This window comes from Pseudopodoces humilis, chromosome 5 (genome assembly GCF_049639895.1).
Source record: "Pseudopodoces humilis isolate 2021_Gansu_Grassland_sample_001 chromosome 5, ASM4963989v1, whole genome shotgun sequence".
NCBI lineage: Eukaryota > Metazoa > Chordata > Aves > Passeriformes > Paridae > Pseudopodoces > Pseudopodoces humilis.
In genome coordinates this window covers 19,813,396-19,829,700 of record NC_142204.1, presented here as the reverse complement: position 1 = coordinate 19,829,700, position 16,305 = coordinate 19,813,396, and the positions used below count along the sequence as shown (strand labels likewise).

Here is a 16,305-nt window from a genome sequence, read left to right as displayed (position 1 = left end):
CTTCAGCAGGGAGGTCGGACCTGCTGACACACCGCGGTCCCTTCCAACCCGATCCATTTGTGATTGTGTGAGACCGAGGCCGCAGGAAGAGCTGCCCCTGGGTCAGAGGCCCCGCTACACAATCGCCAGCAGCAGCAGCCCAGCGGAACCGAGACCTGTGGCAGAGCCAGCCCTCGGTGGCAGCTCCGGCCGCCGCTGTGCCCCAGCCCCGTGCAGGGGGGGCGGGCCCGGCGCCCCCCGGCCCGGCCGCTCCATAAAGGAGGCGGGCAGGGCCGGCCCGGCGGGAGGGCGCGCGCTGAGGGAAGAGCCGGCGCGAGTGGCGGGGAGGCGGCGCGGAGGGAGGGCAGCCCGGCTGCGGGAAGCGGGGCTCCGCGCTGGGACTGGTTCCTTCGCAGCCATTTTCCGTCCAACCAAACAGCCGATTTGCGGAGGGAGCCAACCAGGGCCGCACTGGAGGTTTGTGCCTGGCTCCGGCCAATGATTGGTAACCGGTTCCACTGCAGGCTCGAATGAAATGTCCGTCTCCCTCCCCGGGCCCCGGCGCTGCCGCCGCGCCGCCGCCGCGGGCACCAGGAAGTGCGGGGCTGCCGCCCCGGGCCCCGCACCGGCCGCGCGTCGCTTTGTGCGGCCGGAGCCGAGGGGGCCGCGCGGCCGGGGAGCCGAGCGGGGTGGGCGGGCGGGGAGGGGAGCGGAGCGGGCGGGCAGGCAGGGAGGGAAGCAGGCAGGGAGGGAGGCGGCGGCGAGGGGGGTGTCGGCAGGGCGGCTGCCCCCGCCGGTGTCCCGCTCTCTCCGCGGGGCCCTCCCCGCTCCTGCTCCATTTTGCGGCCTAGGCAGGGGTGGGGGCAGCAGGCGGAGCTGCCCCGCGGCCGGCCGGCACCCCGCACCGGCCGCCGAGAAGCGGCGGGCACTCGCGGGGCGCACGGCCTCCCGCCAGCCTCCGTCTCCGCGCCGGCCGCGCTCGCTGTGTGCCGGGGCCGCGGCTTTGTGGCGGCCGCGCCGGGCGGAGGGGACTCGGCGCTCTTTTGTGTTCGCCCGGCCGAGCCCCCTCCCCTCGCCGCGGGAGCGAGGGGCCGGGACCCCCACCACGCCCACGGACCCTGGCTGGGCCGGGAGCCGGGCAGCGGGGCCACAGCGGCCCGGTCTCTCCTCCCGGTCCCCTCCGCGCCGTTGTCGGGACGGAAATTTCCTGGAAGGTTTGGCGGTATTTTGCAGGGATGAGGAGCGTAGGGCGAGGCCCCGGGATGTGGTGCCAGTACCCGGCTGGCCGTGCGGGCGGGAATGCGAGGCCTTGGTGGGCTGCACGGGGGCCCGGCAGAGGCACCCGGCCGGACCCGGACAGGTGCGGGCAGCGCGGAAGTCTCAGCCAAAATGACCAACAATAAAGTTGCTGATTAACTGAGGACTCGTCGTCTTGTGCCGTTTATAACCAAGGGGTCACGATAGACGAGTTACCTCTCGAACGGATGTGAGCTGGGTGCCAGGAAGGCTCAGAGACTGTTGGTGTAAGGGAAGGTGTACCCCGTGCCCCAGCGCTGGCTGCGTTTGCATCATTGAAGGGCATGAAATCGGGAAACGGGATCGATCGGCTCGCAGTGGCACAGACGCAGATGGGTGGCATCAGCGCTTGTCCTGTAACGCACATGACAGATGGGAGAGAGACGGGACCCTGCCATTATCAATGTCTACTCAACTTTTCTGTGTGTGGCAGGTGTTCTTTGGCAGACCTGTGTGTGCTAGCCACTGTTCTGCCTCCAGAAATTATGTAGTTGGTAGTCCTGAAAAGTACTGTCGAGGTTATTCACAGACAATCCTATTGGAAAACAACAAAAAAAAGAACGTGTTCTAGTAATGTTTTTGTGGCTATAATATATATTCTGCAGCACAACAGCAGTAGAAAATAAGCATCTAGATTTACCAATTTCTTTGAGGCTTAACCAAAAAGATTTTGTTCTGAAAAGAGCTGTCAGATAAAAGCTACACAGTGTGCTTGGTTTGCTTTTGGGATGGCAAAATTATTAACAATGATCTGAACATTTCTAGGCAGCGAGGAACACAGAAATCTGGATTTCAGCTCATTCATGGAGTCTGTTATATGTAGTAACCTTTCCTTGGAATTTTGGTAGATGGCAATTTTGTCAGTTTAAAAAACTGGCTTTATCAAAAAACGCTCTGGCAAAATGGTAGGAAAAAGGAAAATGGCAGGCACCGCTTTAGGCAGTATCCAGAGTCTGGCTTTAAATGGCTTGCAGGAATGGAGAAATTGTGTCTATATATAATCATTAGCATACTGTTCCTAAACAATAAGCTAGCACTTGCTTTCTTTTTGCTTATGTGGCCTGTGGCATAACAGTTGCAATGTAAAGGCAGGATCCATCTGCAATTCTCTAGGACACGTGAGATGGCTCAATCCGATTCATTCTGAAGCCTGTGTGAGTTGCTTTTACGCTGTGCATTGAGCGGGTGGTCATACGTGGGCTTGGCTGCTGGCACTTACAGCTATGGCATTATATTGGGAGAAGCTAGGAGCACTGGGTGTTACTCTTCAGACTTCAGGATTTGACAGTCGCAGCAGTTCAAAGCTTAACTCTTATTTCTGGTAATAATTACATGAAGGGAGGCAATGTTCAGGAATTGAATGAAAAAGAATGTTTAAGATAATGTCAAGATATGAAACATTAAACACTGAAACTTTGAAAGTCTGGTACCTTGTTTCGTCAACATTTAGAAAAGGTTTGCAAGGCTCTTCCTTTAGTGCTTTCAAATGTAAATCTAATGCCATTCCACCTTTAAAATTTTGCTTAGAAAGAAATTTGACTAGAAAAGTAAAATTTGACTCTAAAGTACTGAGTTTTGCAGTAGTGTTTTAAAGAAATTTAGTTTTTGGAAATTGATGTTTTAGTGGCAAGACACTTGTAAAAAGAGCAAAACATGATTATATATATGCATACTAAACAATACAGGTAAAGAACATTGGTGGAATAAAAGCAAGTGTCAGCAAATTCAACAGTTTTGGCTGAAAATATTGGTCTGGTCTGAACTATCTTTGTAAAAATCTTACTTGCCCTGTGGCTTGAGAGAAAAAGCTGCTTTGCATACTTGGCTAATACCTCAACAAAGGAAAAATAACCTACTTAAAAAAGTTATCAGACTTCTGAAAGGAAAAAGGCAGGACTTATGGATTGCTGTTCTAATAAACAGATAAGCTTAGTTTTTCACAAAAAATGCTAGGAAAGTATCAAAAACTTAAGGTAATCTGGGGATTTCAGTCAGGTTACTGAAGGAAGGAGGTGCTGGTGCAGTGTGTTCATCACTGCTTTCCTCTTCCAGCTTCTGCAGTATCAACTAAACTGCCTCCATTCTGCTGCTCATCTTGTTTATTTTCCCCTCCAGCTTGTCTCTTCTATTGCCAAAAAAGAGAATGTGTGGAAACTTGGTTTCTGCTGCTTGCTCTGTATTATTGGCCCATTCCTTCTTGATGTGAAAATACATGAGTTTTTAGTCTAGCTGTATATATTGGGGCTAACAGTGCTTGTGGATATTAGCCAGCCTGGGAAAGAGCCACCAGCTGCTCTAGGACAGCTGGATCTGTGTGGAAAGGGCCTGTGGTCAGTGGCACTGGGGCTTGTGAGATAAGACATAGACTGTTTGTTACGTGGATTGGGAAGGTGGAAAGGTGGCAATGCCCTCTTTGGATTTCATAAGGGAAAGTTTCCTCCCCGTGGGCCAGGGGAAGGATCCTGGTACAGCCCAGATGCTAATGAGCCATGGTGACACTGTCTGGTTCTCTCAGCATCAGTTTGCTTTTCCCAGTGTTATTCTGCTCTGGGGGAAAACACTGAATGTAAGGGATTAGAGAAGCCTGGGATGGAGAGAGAGAGTGCAGCATCTGGTTTTGTTCTAGCTATGTGCTAAGGGGTTTAGCGTTACATTTTTGTGTATCTGCTGGAACAATGTCCTGTGAATGCATTCACCAGTTAGTATTTCTTGCTGCAGGTGAGAATTTAGTGGGAAATTAGGATCCCCGGAAGTCACTGAAAAATAAAAGGAAATTGAAGGTGTATTTTCAATTGAAAAATCTTTCTGCTTAACAGGAGAGGGTGCAGAAAACTCAAATAAAACTCTAGGTCTCTGTTGTTCTGTACTGATTCACAGCTTTACATTTCCCGTGATAAGGTGTGGCAAAATTAATGATGCGGTTACTACCTACAGCTTTAGTTATTGTTCTGTCCTGCTTCTTTGGCAGGCACAACTGCATGGAATGTGTACCAAGTGCTTCAGTTCATTGCATGTAATTTTCTTCTGCCCCTCTTGTAGAGTAGCAATTTTGAGAGACAGGGTGAATAAATACCACATGAAATACTTAAATCACAAGAGGCCTTTAGTTTCCCTTCAAGAGGGCAGTTTGCAAATCATTGCCAGATAGCTTCCCCATTCTGAAAACAAAAACCTTGTTTCTCCACATTTTTTTTCTTTGTTTTTCCTTTTATATTGATGTAAACTTTAGTCCCGACTTTTCAGTGCTAGCAGGTTTGGGCATACATTCTTTAGTTATCTTTTAGCTGAGACACTGATACTGACTGCACTCTTAAGAGCGCTTATAAGATTAAACAGGATGCAAGATTTACTTTGAGATACTGATGTTTTATTAGTTTAGTATAGACATTATAGGAAAAATCTGAGTTGTGGGAAGCTGACAGGAGCAAACTTTTTTAAGTATCCTCTAAAATATTTACACCAGATGTCAGTGTAAACCTGTATGTTCATTCACTTGCATCTTATCACTGAACCTTCTTTGCTGCTGGCTTGGAATGTTTCTCCTTTAACATATTTATCTGGTTAATTTCCATGCATCAAGTAGTTTGTATATCCCTAGAAATAATCTTCTTTTATTAGAGATGGAAAAACCAAGCAGAAAACCACTAACAGAATACATTGTGCTGCTGTTCAGTATTCAGATTTTTCTTTTGCTATGTAGTGCTGAATGTTTATGTCCTGGACTTGTTTGCTGTCCCTGATTGTTGATAAAATCAGATAGTGGCATGGTCATTTTAGAGACTAACATGTCACTTCTGATATGCTTATCTCTCAGTCTTGATTCAGTCCATGTGTATGTATGGAGGAGCTTCAGTGTCTTTCTAGCACTGGAGGCTGAGGATGATGTACAACCTGTAGTAATTGTTTCCTGCAGTTGTACACAGCACTTGCTGCTGGAGGACTGAGGTGTTGGAAACCCTCCCTCGTGCAATTTGGCAGCCACACAGAGGTAGGAGATGGTCTTGTATTAAAAGGCATTGCAGTGTTTGCATGCTGAAATTGCCATGCAAATGTGATGAAAAATCTGCAAATGGCTACTTGTCTTTAAAGCAAGTTGTAACAATTTGGCAGTCTAAAGCAAAATCTGAGAGGTCTTGCCCATCTGAACCTTTTAGGATTAGATGTCCCAGGATTTTGCCTGTTCTAGCATCTACTTCCATCTAAAGTAGTAGGTCTTCCTATTAAATGGGCCTGCATAAGAGCTGTTGTCCTTTTTAGTCACTCAGTGACTGCAGTTAGTGTAGGCAAGGTGTTGTTTTTATGCTACACTGGACTGCTGCCTTTCCAGAACAACTTCAGGGACACAGAGTTTAGTTTGTGTCATGGTTTTGAGGGGGTCTTATTGGTTGTTTGGGGGTTTTGTTTGATTTTTTATTTAAAGAAGGGGGATTAATTAGGAATGGTGTAGTGAGAACAGTGTTTTCTCATTTTCTGAACATTGTTGTATGCATTACAGAACTTGTGCTGAGCTTGACAATCAGATAATGGGGTGATTGACTGGAGTTATGAACATCTGAAATGAAAACTGAAATGTGTGAGCATGTAACTGTTTGTTATGAGATGACTGGGATAGCAGTGGCCACATTTTCCTGCAAGGTCATGTTTGTCATCCCTTGGGCTCAAAGAAATACTAGTAGGGTGACTTGGATGGCATATTAATTACAGTTGCTATATTCAGATGGCTTGATCTAGATTTGAATTGAATGACAACTCTGGCTGAAGTTATTCCATCAGCTTACTTGGATTGAAGTAGTGTGCTGAGATCCACTCCCTCCCTCACTGTGAGATCAGCCAGGCAGTGGAGGAGGCTCGTGGGGCAGCTGGGCAGGCTTTGTCTGTGGTGGTCTTCAAGATGTGGCTGGAGAAAACCCTGAGTGCTCTGCTCTGAGCTTGGAGCTGACCCTGCTTTTAGCAGGAGTTGGAGTAGAGACCTCTCACGGCCACTTCCAACATGAATTATCTTGTGGTCCTGGATCAGGACCTGGTTATGCTGAGCCTTATGTGGAGGGGTGTTAGTCTGTCCCTAATCTCCTGTCCCGAGATTGTCCTGGCAGCTAAAGATCTTCCAGTAATACCAACAGAGGTAGTTTCAGTTGATGTTAGGCTGTTTTCTTTATCTGAGTCAGATCTGCCTTTTTCTGTTGTAAGCTTTTTCCTGTCAATTTTGCTAATCACTGTTTTAGATTCATAGTTCTGATAAAGGTCCACACAAATTCCCACTAATGGTGAAATAATACATCATGTAAGTAGATCTGGAAAAGAGAAAAGAAGAGAAGCAAAGGTATTACCTTGAGGATGCATTAGTCTAATGTGACCAAAACTTTCTGTAGATGCAGCAGAGATTTGAAAGAGATTCAAGCAGGAATTGTCTTTTGAAGGCAAGCTGGGCTAATGAAAGCAGGGTGATTTCTTATTGTTGCTGGGTCTTGGCAATAAAGATTCAGGTGGAGTAGCCTGCAGGAGAGGTGAGCAGAATCCAGTTAGTTATCACATCATGGCAGAAATTTGAAGAATATTGCAACCCTGGAGGAAGGAAATAATTTTGAAGAAATGTTGCACAGCAGATTGAAAAAAGAGAGGGAAAGAAAGATCAAGATATTTAAAATACCTTGTACTGGGGCCGCATAAAGATTTTTGAGATCCTGAATTAAATTTTAGTAGGGATGAGGGAGCTGAAACTGAGAACAAGACTACCAGAAAACCCTAACTTAATTTTGGAGGCAGCTTTTGGGATTTACCAGACTACAATTTTAATTGTTTCAAAGTGCAGAAGGAAGAGAGAGGCATGATTCTCTTAATGATGTGTGATGTCAGTTTTGGTGATCGTGACATGCAGGATTGTGATTATTACAGAAAGCTGAGTAAGCAAACTGCAGACCCTTTGGGAGATTGAAAAGCAAAGTTAAATCACCCAACAAAGAGTCTGCAACATGTGGACAAAGTGAATTTATGTGAAGGTTGGCACATGGAAGGTTAATGCCTAAAATACTGCCCTTCCTTTGGGTAGAACTGCCATGTAAGAAGTGAAGCTGGTTTACAAAAACCCAGCCAAAAGGACCTGGAGTTCTTTATAAAAGCGTGTCTAATATTCTGTACAGTGAAGAGGAGCTGGAAGAGTCTTTTTCTCTTGAGCAGCTCCTAAGGCTCTGTCCAGCTGTTGTTGGAATGCGAGCAGCGCTCATGTTATTTGTGTATCTGTGGCCAAGTGTAACACCAGACGTTGCTTGAAGGTTTCAAAGTGAAACTCAGCCCTGTGGCCACAAGCAAAGTGCAGATTAGTGAGAGGTTAAATGCTCATATTTCTGGGTAGGTGTAAAAATAGTACAACATTGCTTCTCCTGCCCTCCCTCCTTCCTTCCCTCCCTCTTCAGGCTAATGGTTGTGCATAAAAAGTGAGCTCTGTGCTCTCAGTGGCAACAGTGACTGTGACCCTTTGAAGACACCAAGGTGTCACACAGTGGGTGTGGGGTCAGTGTGAAGTCAGCTGGGCTCTGCCTCCCCAGGGGCTGTGTGTGTAGTTTGTCAGTAAGAAGGAGGGAAGTACAGGCTCTTCTGGCTTCCCTTTTTCTCCTGGCATTTAAGTTACCTATTAAACTGTGGCTGCCCCATCTCCAAAGCCTCATGAAGAAGTCTTGTTGGCTGCCACATCAGAACACTGAGAGAAGAGCACCTAAGGATTCCCAGAGAGTGAGGCAGGGCAGGAGCAGGGAATGAGGGAAACAGGACTCAGAAGGCACATAGGAGTAACTGGTGTCTCAGGGAGGATGAGGATGCAGAGCTGGTCCCACAGTCTGGCTATAAGTTTGTCAGTGGTCTTGACAAACCAACTTGAAGGGTAAAGGTGAGTGAAGGATGCACTTTGTGTAGTAATTAATAGGTAAAGCATTCAGTGGCTGGTGTAGGTTTTGAGGATTGTTCAGGGATAGCTTGCATGTTCTGGTCAGACTCTCACAGGAGCTATCTGTGTGCTACATGAACCAAATGATTCTGTGCATGGCCTGTGCCTCTTGCTGAGTTTTTTGGGAAGACTCACAAAACAGTTAAACTATTTCCACTGCAAATAAAACTCAGGAATAACAGTGGGGATGCTGTGGATGCTGTTCTCCAATTGTTCTCCAATAACAAAAAATTTATGCTTTTTGTAAATTGCTCTCATAGTTTGATTAATGTGCTGGGTTTGAGTAATAGTTGCACTTAGTGATGTAACAATCACACCTGAAAGGTTTCCTTCTTCTGGTTGTAGATGGATGGTGATAGCTCCACAACAGATGCTTCTCAGTTAGGAATTGCTGGAGATTACATTGGTGGCAGTCACTATGTGATACAGCCTCATGATGGTAAGAAATGAGAGAGTAAATACTACTATTTTTCTGCGTGTGCGTGTATACATATATTTTCTTTCAGTTCTTGTATCATTCTCTGCTGTCTTCTCTCAGGCTAAGAATTTGCTATTGTTTTCTTAATGTCTCACTCTATAAAGCATTTTGTCTTCAGTCTGAAGGGGGGAGGTTGAATTTTTTGATGTTGGCACAGAGACCTTGAGGGGATGACAAAAAAATTGACGTTCTAGGAAACAGTTTGTATTTTGACATGGCATTAAGAATGGTTGGTCATCAGTAGCCATGTACACTTCTGTGCATAATGTGATAAAATGCTGTCTTTATAAAGGTACCCTGATGTTGCATCTATTTTAAAAATTATTTCTATGATGTTAGCACACTGTGCTTTCAAAGGTCATTCATCCTTCAGTGTAAGATTTTAAACTGAATTATTGCCTGCTGTCTGTCAAATATAATTTCTGTTAACTTTTCTTTGTTTCATTAGACACAGAAGACAGCATGAATGATCATGAAGATACAAATGGCTCAAAAGAGAGTTTTAGAGAACAAGATATATATCTTCCAATTGCAAATGTGGCAAGGATAATGAAAAATGCCATACCCCAAACAGGAAAGGTAATACTGTTGTCTGGTAAAGAAAGTGTGTTAATGAGTTTTATTCCTTCCTCTCAGTGAGCTTGAGCTGGTTAGAACAAGATCTTTTTCCAAATGATGCTGGTTTATTGGGAAAAAGTGTTATAAGAGGAAAGGAAAAAAAAGCCCAGGAGCGGGAGGTGATTGAGACCAAGTCCATTTTTCTTAGATTTCTGAAAGCTTTTATTAACAGCTGTAATTAGAGCAACCAGAACTGTTCTTCATAGGGCTTTCAAGAGCTTCCTTTTTCTAAGATGTGTTCTCTGAAATTGTTGTAAATGATCAGACTTGATGACAATCACTAAGAATATTTTTTATGCTGTTTTCCTGAGAGATTTAGTCTGCTTTCCTTGAGGTGCATAAAATTTGGAATAAGTGAATCATCTTGGCTGAAATAGAAATCCGGTGCTCATCCTGAAGGAAAGAGAATGGTTAGCCTTCCGTCACCCGAATATTCATGAACCCAAATGCCAAAGTGACCTAAGAAGTCTGCTTTATACCATGGAGCAGATAAGGCCAGATATTGAAAGCCTTATTTATTTCTTCCTTCTAAGAATAGACTTTTTAATCCATTCTGCTGAGCTAGTGATTGTATAAGTATTTCATCATTCTACCTGTTTATCTTAAACATTTTGCAGGGCTCCTATGACTTGCTGTTTCTCTATTGTATTCCAATACAATTCCAGCCACCGTAACATTTCTGTGGCTAAAACCGATCTCTCTTTTTGGAGATCACTCTAAGTAGAAGCAAGACATAATTTACTTGCATCTGCTTGTATTTTCATAGTGTTCAGGGCTTTCTGGAGATCTGGATGTTACATTTATAACTTTGCCAGTCCATATTGTCATAAATTTTTAGTGATCAAGATGAGATTTTTCTGAAGAATTTAGCATATGGGATGTAGAGCTATCTTGAAATATCAGGGTTTTTTTGGTGAAAAACTGCAAGGGAAGCTGCTGGCTGATGACTTCTTTTGAAAATCTCACCCTGTGTGTCTGAAAATACCAGAGAAGCTAGTGAAGACTCTGCACACAGTTACTGCTTCAATTTTTTAGGTTCTTTTCATGTGAAGAATAAGAATCTTAATTATTTTAACCTTTTTGTTGACTCCTGTCAGCTTCCCAAGTAATCATCAATCATGAGTAATACATGTAATACTTGCTGTAATTTTAAGTCGGCTAAACGACTTTTGTCCGGCTGAAAACTGTAATCAAATTTACTTATTTCATTCTTGCCTGGGCATATGTTTCTTCATTTGAATTCTTATTTGGTAAATTTATGCTAGAATCCTAAAGCATTAGAAAGGCTTAATGCTAGGGGCATATTCTAGTCCTTGAATCTGGGCAGGATAAAAATACTTGTCATTGCTGAATTTGTGGGAATGTACTGCAGTGGGGTTGGAATTACCAGGTCTCTTAAAAAGAGGAGGAAGTGGGCTGTGACATTGTAATGAACAGGTTTAAAGAGATGTAGGTAAGCAAAGCAAGAGGCATCTGTGTGTAAAAGCTTGTACATTACTTAGGACTTTAGGAGATCCTGGAAGTTGGCTGTGCTGCTTGAAATGGTAAAACATGGGTAAAATCACGTTGCAACTGGTCTTAGTAGAGCAGTGAGGACATCCAGTGGTTTGCAGGTGTTGCCTAAATGGGTATTATTGGGTTTTGGGATGTTTCCTCTATTGTCTTTATTATCTATATTCTTTGGGGGGATTTGTGGTGAGTTTTTTAAAGTCTTCTGTCTTCATTAATGATTTTATGATACATTTTCCTTACTAGATTGCTAAGGACGCAAAGGAATGTGTACAAGAGTGTGTAAGTGAATTCATCAGCTTTATAACATCAGAAGCAAGTGAGAGATGTCACCAAGAGAAAAGAAAGACCATCAATGGAGAGGATATTCTCTTTGCCATGTCTACCTTGGGGTTTGATAGCTATGTTGAACCTTTGAAGTTATACCTCCAGAAATTCAGAGAGGTTAGTATATATGGGTGTTTCCTAATTTATTTAACCTGATTGTGTTTATCCTTAGCTCTCTGTTGTTTTAATTGTATAATGGGTAACTTGCACATTATCTCACAGCTCTTGGTCAGGGGGTAATGTAATGTTTAAAAGCATTCCAGAAGATGTCAAGAGAAAAAGGAGGAAGTAAGCATTTTGATTAGACCTGCTGATTCAGAGTAGTTAAAGCTTTCAGCTGGATAAATTCTCTAATGTATTGGTGGTAGAAAATTGGTCTGCTCTTTAAAGGTGCCTATTAAGAATGTTTAATTCGATCTTTGGGTTCAGTCAATATGTACTGACTATATCCTCTGAGGAACTGGCCTAATGCCTATTGTTTGTTTGGACTTTGGATCTGCAAAAGAAAAAACTGTTTTTCTCATGTTGGAATAATGATTCACATGGAAAACTATCTTCTTCAATGGGTTTTTTTAAATTATTTTTTTAGCCTGTCCCTTAGCTTGCTTTTGATACATAGTACATGCTAGGTACCTGATCGAAACAGTTTAATTTAGCCCTTCTCTAGCAGAAAGTGACTTTCCTCCTTTCAGCAACTGAGACCTTTTTGAGAAGAAGTTGCTCTGCTTGGATTTTTTGTTCTGGTCTGCCTCCCCTTGTCTAAATTGGCAGTACAGTAGATAAGGATGCTCTTCAGAGTTTCTTTGTTTTGTAAACCTAAGATTTTTTTAGGTCAGACTCGCTAATGATATTTGTTTTGCTGACAGCACTTGAAGTTTCCCCTTCCCAGAAGGTCATTTGCATGATAACTGAGTAACAGGAGGTGTAATACAAAGTTGGAGTAGTGCTGTGTGCTGTCCTTTTCTGCACATGCTATGATTAGTGCTGTAGGTGCTTCTATTAAAAAGGCAAGTATTGCCTAACTAGTTCCAGTTCATACTGAATAAGTCTGAAGTGAGTCTATGCTACTTTCATTCTTAACTGAGAATTTTTGCAGATTATAGATGCTGTGGTAGCAGAGTAGTTGGATTGGGTTTTAATTGTGTGGATGGGTTAAATAGCTTTGCTCATCAGTTTTAAATCTCCATTCAAGCAAGGGTGTCTTAAGGGTGAAATACTTCTGTTTTGTATCTGAGTATTTTGTCTGTAGCAAGCAGCTGCAGAGAATCTTTTTTTATGCCCACATTATTTTTCTAGACTTTCTTTAGTAAATAGCATAGAGCATCAAACTTCAAACTTGTAAAACTGCATGCAGATGACTGGGAGCCTTGGCTTTCTATGCTGATATCCTTTCTGCCTGTAGTCCTTGATGTGGGAGAATAAATTCCACATCTTGGTTTTAAATGTCAGCTCTTAGTTTATAGTGATGGTGCTTGTGTGTGGTTGGTAAGCAAATGTTGCACATTCTTGGTGGGTGATTCTGTGATTTCTTGTAAATGATCCTTCTGGATTGCCACATATTTTGAACTTTTTACAGAAGGTGAAGAGCCTTTCTCAGAACCACACAGTCCTAGTTTGCCAAGTTTTTGTTTCAGGAGTATGGGTAAGATGAAAAACACTCATGTAATATGCACATTCTCAAATCCCATAGAATTTTACAGGTCTTGGATTTCAAGCTCCAGCTGTTGTGCTGTGACTCTTCTGCAAGTTTCAAACCTTGGCTAAAGCTCCTGGGGCTTTGAAAGAAATCTCAAGTTTTCTTCTGCTTTTTTATGCTGTCTCTTCTTAGGCAATGAAAGGAGAAAAGGGAATTGGGGGAACAGTTACAACTGGAGACGGTCTAAGTGAGGAGCTCACAGAAGAAGCATTTAGTGAGTAATATTTTTTAATTTATTATGTTATTAATACAGCTTTTATAAAAACTTCCTTCAAGCATCAGCATTCCTACTTGAGGAATATATCCTGGACTAGTAATAGCTCAAGTCAATTGTGGAGAATTTATAAATGCATATATTAATGCTAGTATTTTTCTCTACACTTAAACACAGGTTGTAATGAAAGGTGCAAATTTTTTTTTTTATTTTTTTACTTTTCCCTAGTAGCTACATATTTAGGCCCCATTCATTTTACTTGCAAGACTATTTGGGGGAAGAAAGTAAAATGAACTCCTCTTAATGACTTGAGGGGAGCTCATCTTGAGGAAATCAGGCAGAGAAGAAAATCGTCTTTGTTCTAAAGAACTTAGTATTTCCTACATTCAAGAGAATGCACAGATTGGCAACTAGAAGGTGTAGGGTGAGAAGTATCCTGTGCATTCAGTGTAGTTTTTCTTCCTTTAACTGTGGATTAAAGCCTGACAGCTTTTTGGGAATTTGTACTGATTTTGTTGTTGCTGATTCTTGCATTTAGTCTCCACCTTGGCTTTTAAATGTTACAGGCTGGTAATGTTGAACCTGATAGCAGAGGAATTAGGAAGAACAGCTCTAGTCATATCTACTGACAAGATTCAATTTAAGTATGTGATAGGTATCAGTCTAAAATCACCAGTAAACTATTGAACTAGCAAAAATTCAAAGCCAGAGGACTAAAATGACCTGTTCAGGATTGGAAACACACTTTGCTCTCAGTTTGACTTAGGCTATATAAAACAGTGCAGACTTGATGGGTCTCTTCTAGCCTGGAAGAGGAGCTTATAAAACTGGCTGGGAATTAAGAATCTAAATATTGCAAGGGTCCCTTGCAATATTTAGATTTAGAGTCTTAATTTCCAGACCTAGGAGCTTCAGAGAGCTCCATGAAAAAACTTTAGTTACTGTGACTTGAAAAGAGCAACTTTAGAAATGTCCTGGCAGGACTAAGGATGCAAAAGAGATGTTGCATAGTAAAAAAAGATGTTTGCATAGTTGCAAAGTAAAAAAAAAAAAAAATTAAAAAAATAATATTAAACAACTGATCATGTCAAGTGTTGCAGGTATTTCTCTCTACAGGAGCAGCTATAGATCTGTCTGGAATGAATGATGGTGTCACTGTAGCAGTAGCAGTGATAGCTGTGGCTCTTTGTGGTGGCCTCATGCCAGGGCTGGGTCAGGGACTCTCCATTAAGTTGTGTTGGATGTGGATGTGCGCATTGAAGGGCAGTACATTTTGGACCTACCAGAGCCACTCTCACTATGATCTTAATGGATCTCTTAGCCTGCAACTGAAGCAATTGAAAATTTGTTCAATGAAGGAGGAAGGGGAAAAAAAAAAGACAGCAACCCTGACCAAACAACCAAAATTACAATTACATAACCCTCAAGCATCAGCTTTCAAATGAAAACTGTTATGGATTGTGCTGTGCTTTCAGAATTTTGTATTGGTTATACATCTTGTTTATACTTAGTAACTGAAAGAACAAAGCCCCATTGTTTGTGTCCTAGGGGAAAATATGCTAGATTGACTTAACCTACAATTTTAAGAGTTTTGCTCCTTTGCTTCCAAATAGCAGTTGTAAGGCACCCACTCTGAATGTGAGAGCTCAACATACATGTTGTGAAGGTTTACCTTGGGGCACCACTCCCTGCGTTTTCTCTTGGTATTTCAGAAGTACTTCTTACTCGTTTTGTTGGCCACCTCTTTCTGCTGTGAAATCAGAGCTCTTGTGCGTGCCCTGAGGGACATATTGAAGTCAACCAGTGCAATGTCAGGCTCTGGCAGTGCTTTTTGTTTTTTGTCATTGCCTGTTCATCTCTTCTGCCTTCCTTGGGACTTCCATATTATGAAGTCCTTGATGGATCCCAATTTATAAAGCAGCACAATGATTTAATTGAGTTGCTCCCCCATGGTTATGCTCAAGTGCTAACTTTGTGTTTAAACAAAGCCAACTGAATTCTCCAGGTTTCTTGGGATACTGAGCACTGGAGATGGCCTTTTCAGTGGTTGTGGTGGTGAGTTCCACTCCATTTGCCTGTGTACAGATGTGGACATTCTGCTTACTCTTGGAGCAAAATTAAATTGGATTTTACATGTTTCTTGTGAATGGGAATAAACTTGTTCTCTTGTAACACTTGGTAACATATATACCAGTGTAGGATGGTAACTTGGGAGATTAAGGGCTCTCCAATGTCCTGGAGGCTCTGTATATCAAGCAGTTCCCGCCTAACATTTTTAAAATGCTATTTCTTTCAGCTAACCAGTTGCCAGCAGGCTTAATAACCACAGATGGCCAACAGCAGAATGTTATGGTCTACACAACATCATATCAACAGGTATGATCCTCTCTCCTGTCCCCTACTCTCCCTTCTGCTGCTAAAATCCAAATACTAGTTCATCTGCTCTGTTCTAAAAGATGGGAATTAATTTTATTTAGTCCTTTGGTGGTGGCTGTCATGCCACTCCAACACTGAGAAATAATAGCTTCTTTCCGTGAAGTGCAGTTTTTACTGTGCAGTTCCAGAAAAGGTGTAGTGGAATGTAAGCTTGTATTTTCTTTCTTTAGATCTCTGGTGTTCAACAAATTCAGTTCTCATGATTTTGAAGAAAACTTTCCATCTGGGAACACAAGACTGAAAACGTGCAACTCTAACGAAGAGGCAGTTTTAATGACTGGTGAAGAGATTTATCTCTTTGTATATTAAATAGCTGTAATGTAGCTACCAGAAGCTTGACTAATTGAGGTGTGAGTTCTGACTCAAATCTTTTTCATGATGATTTTAAAGAAATAATTGGATTTTAAAGGTATTAAAGTATTTTTGTTTTGTACAAGAGTTTGTTGCTCTGTATAACTCCTGTATGCATTGTATATTGCAATTTATTACTGTCAGAGATTTGTAGACAGTTTCTTATTTTCATATTGAATCATGTTACTTTTGTAATTCAGGTAAACAGCTGGGTTAATTCATGTTTACCCTTTGAATAAAATTGTAAGGGTAAAGTTCATTTTTGAATGCAAGTTGCCTTTATTATAAAGATTGAGTTAGTCTTGGTTATGTAATTTGTCTTGCATGACAACCTCAACTAACTTTACATGTCAGCTTATTTATTGAAATTTTGAAAGGGACTTTTTCCTCATGAAACTAGCAGCTCAAAAGAATTGCTACAATTGTTTTTTCTAATGTAACTTCTGAATTAAAGGTTAATCAAA

At 42.3% G+C, this 16,305-nt stretch overlaps 1 protein-coding gene across 3 annotated transcripts; it reads left to right on the top strand.

The window, feature by feature from the left end:
- The first annotated feature begins 302 nt into the window (after positions 1–302).
- NFYB (nuclear transcription factor Y subunit beta) lies at positions 303–16,100 on the top strand. Of its 3 annotated transcripts, none has more exons than XM_005527871.3 (7): positions 303–456; positions 8,558–8,651; positions 9,139–9,269; positions 11,064–11,261; positions 12,973–13,054; positions 15,351–15,430; positions 15,661–16,100. In XM_005527871.3, the coding sequence occupies exons 2-7, from the start codon at positions 8,558–8,560 to the stop codon at positions 15,691–15,693; spliced, it is 618 nt and encodes a 205-aa protein (XP_005527928.1). In that variant the 5' UTR covers positions 303–456; the 3' UTR covers positions 15,694–16,100. The 3 variants fall into 3 exon arrangements, with proteins under 3 accessions (XP_005527928.1, XP_014112385.1, XP_014112386.1); XM_014256910.2 differs by having other exon boundaries at positions 381–484; XM_014256911.2 differs by lacking the exon at positions 303–456 and adding an exon at positions 5,012–5,263.
- The last annotated feature ends 205 nt before the right edge of the window (positions 16,101–16,305 follow it).

Excerpts from the sequence above, each read along its gene's own strand:
- NFYB (XM_005527871.3), top strand. The coding sequence starts at position 8,558 with ATGGATGGTGATAGCTCCACAACAGATGCTTCTCAGTTAGGAATTGCT. Across the intron at positions 9,270-11,063 it reads CCATACCCCAAACAGGAAAG|ATTGCTAAGGACGCAAAGGA; the intron begins GTAATACTGTTG and ends TTTCCTTACTAG. Across the intron at positions 13,055-15,350 it reads GCTCACAGAAGAAGCATTTA|CTAACCAGTTGCCAGCAGGC; the intron begins GTGAGTAATATT and ends TATTTCTTTCAG.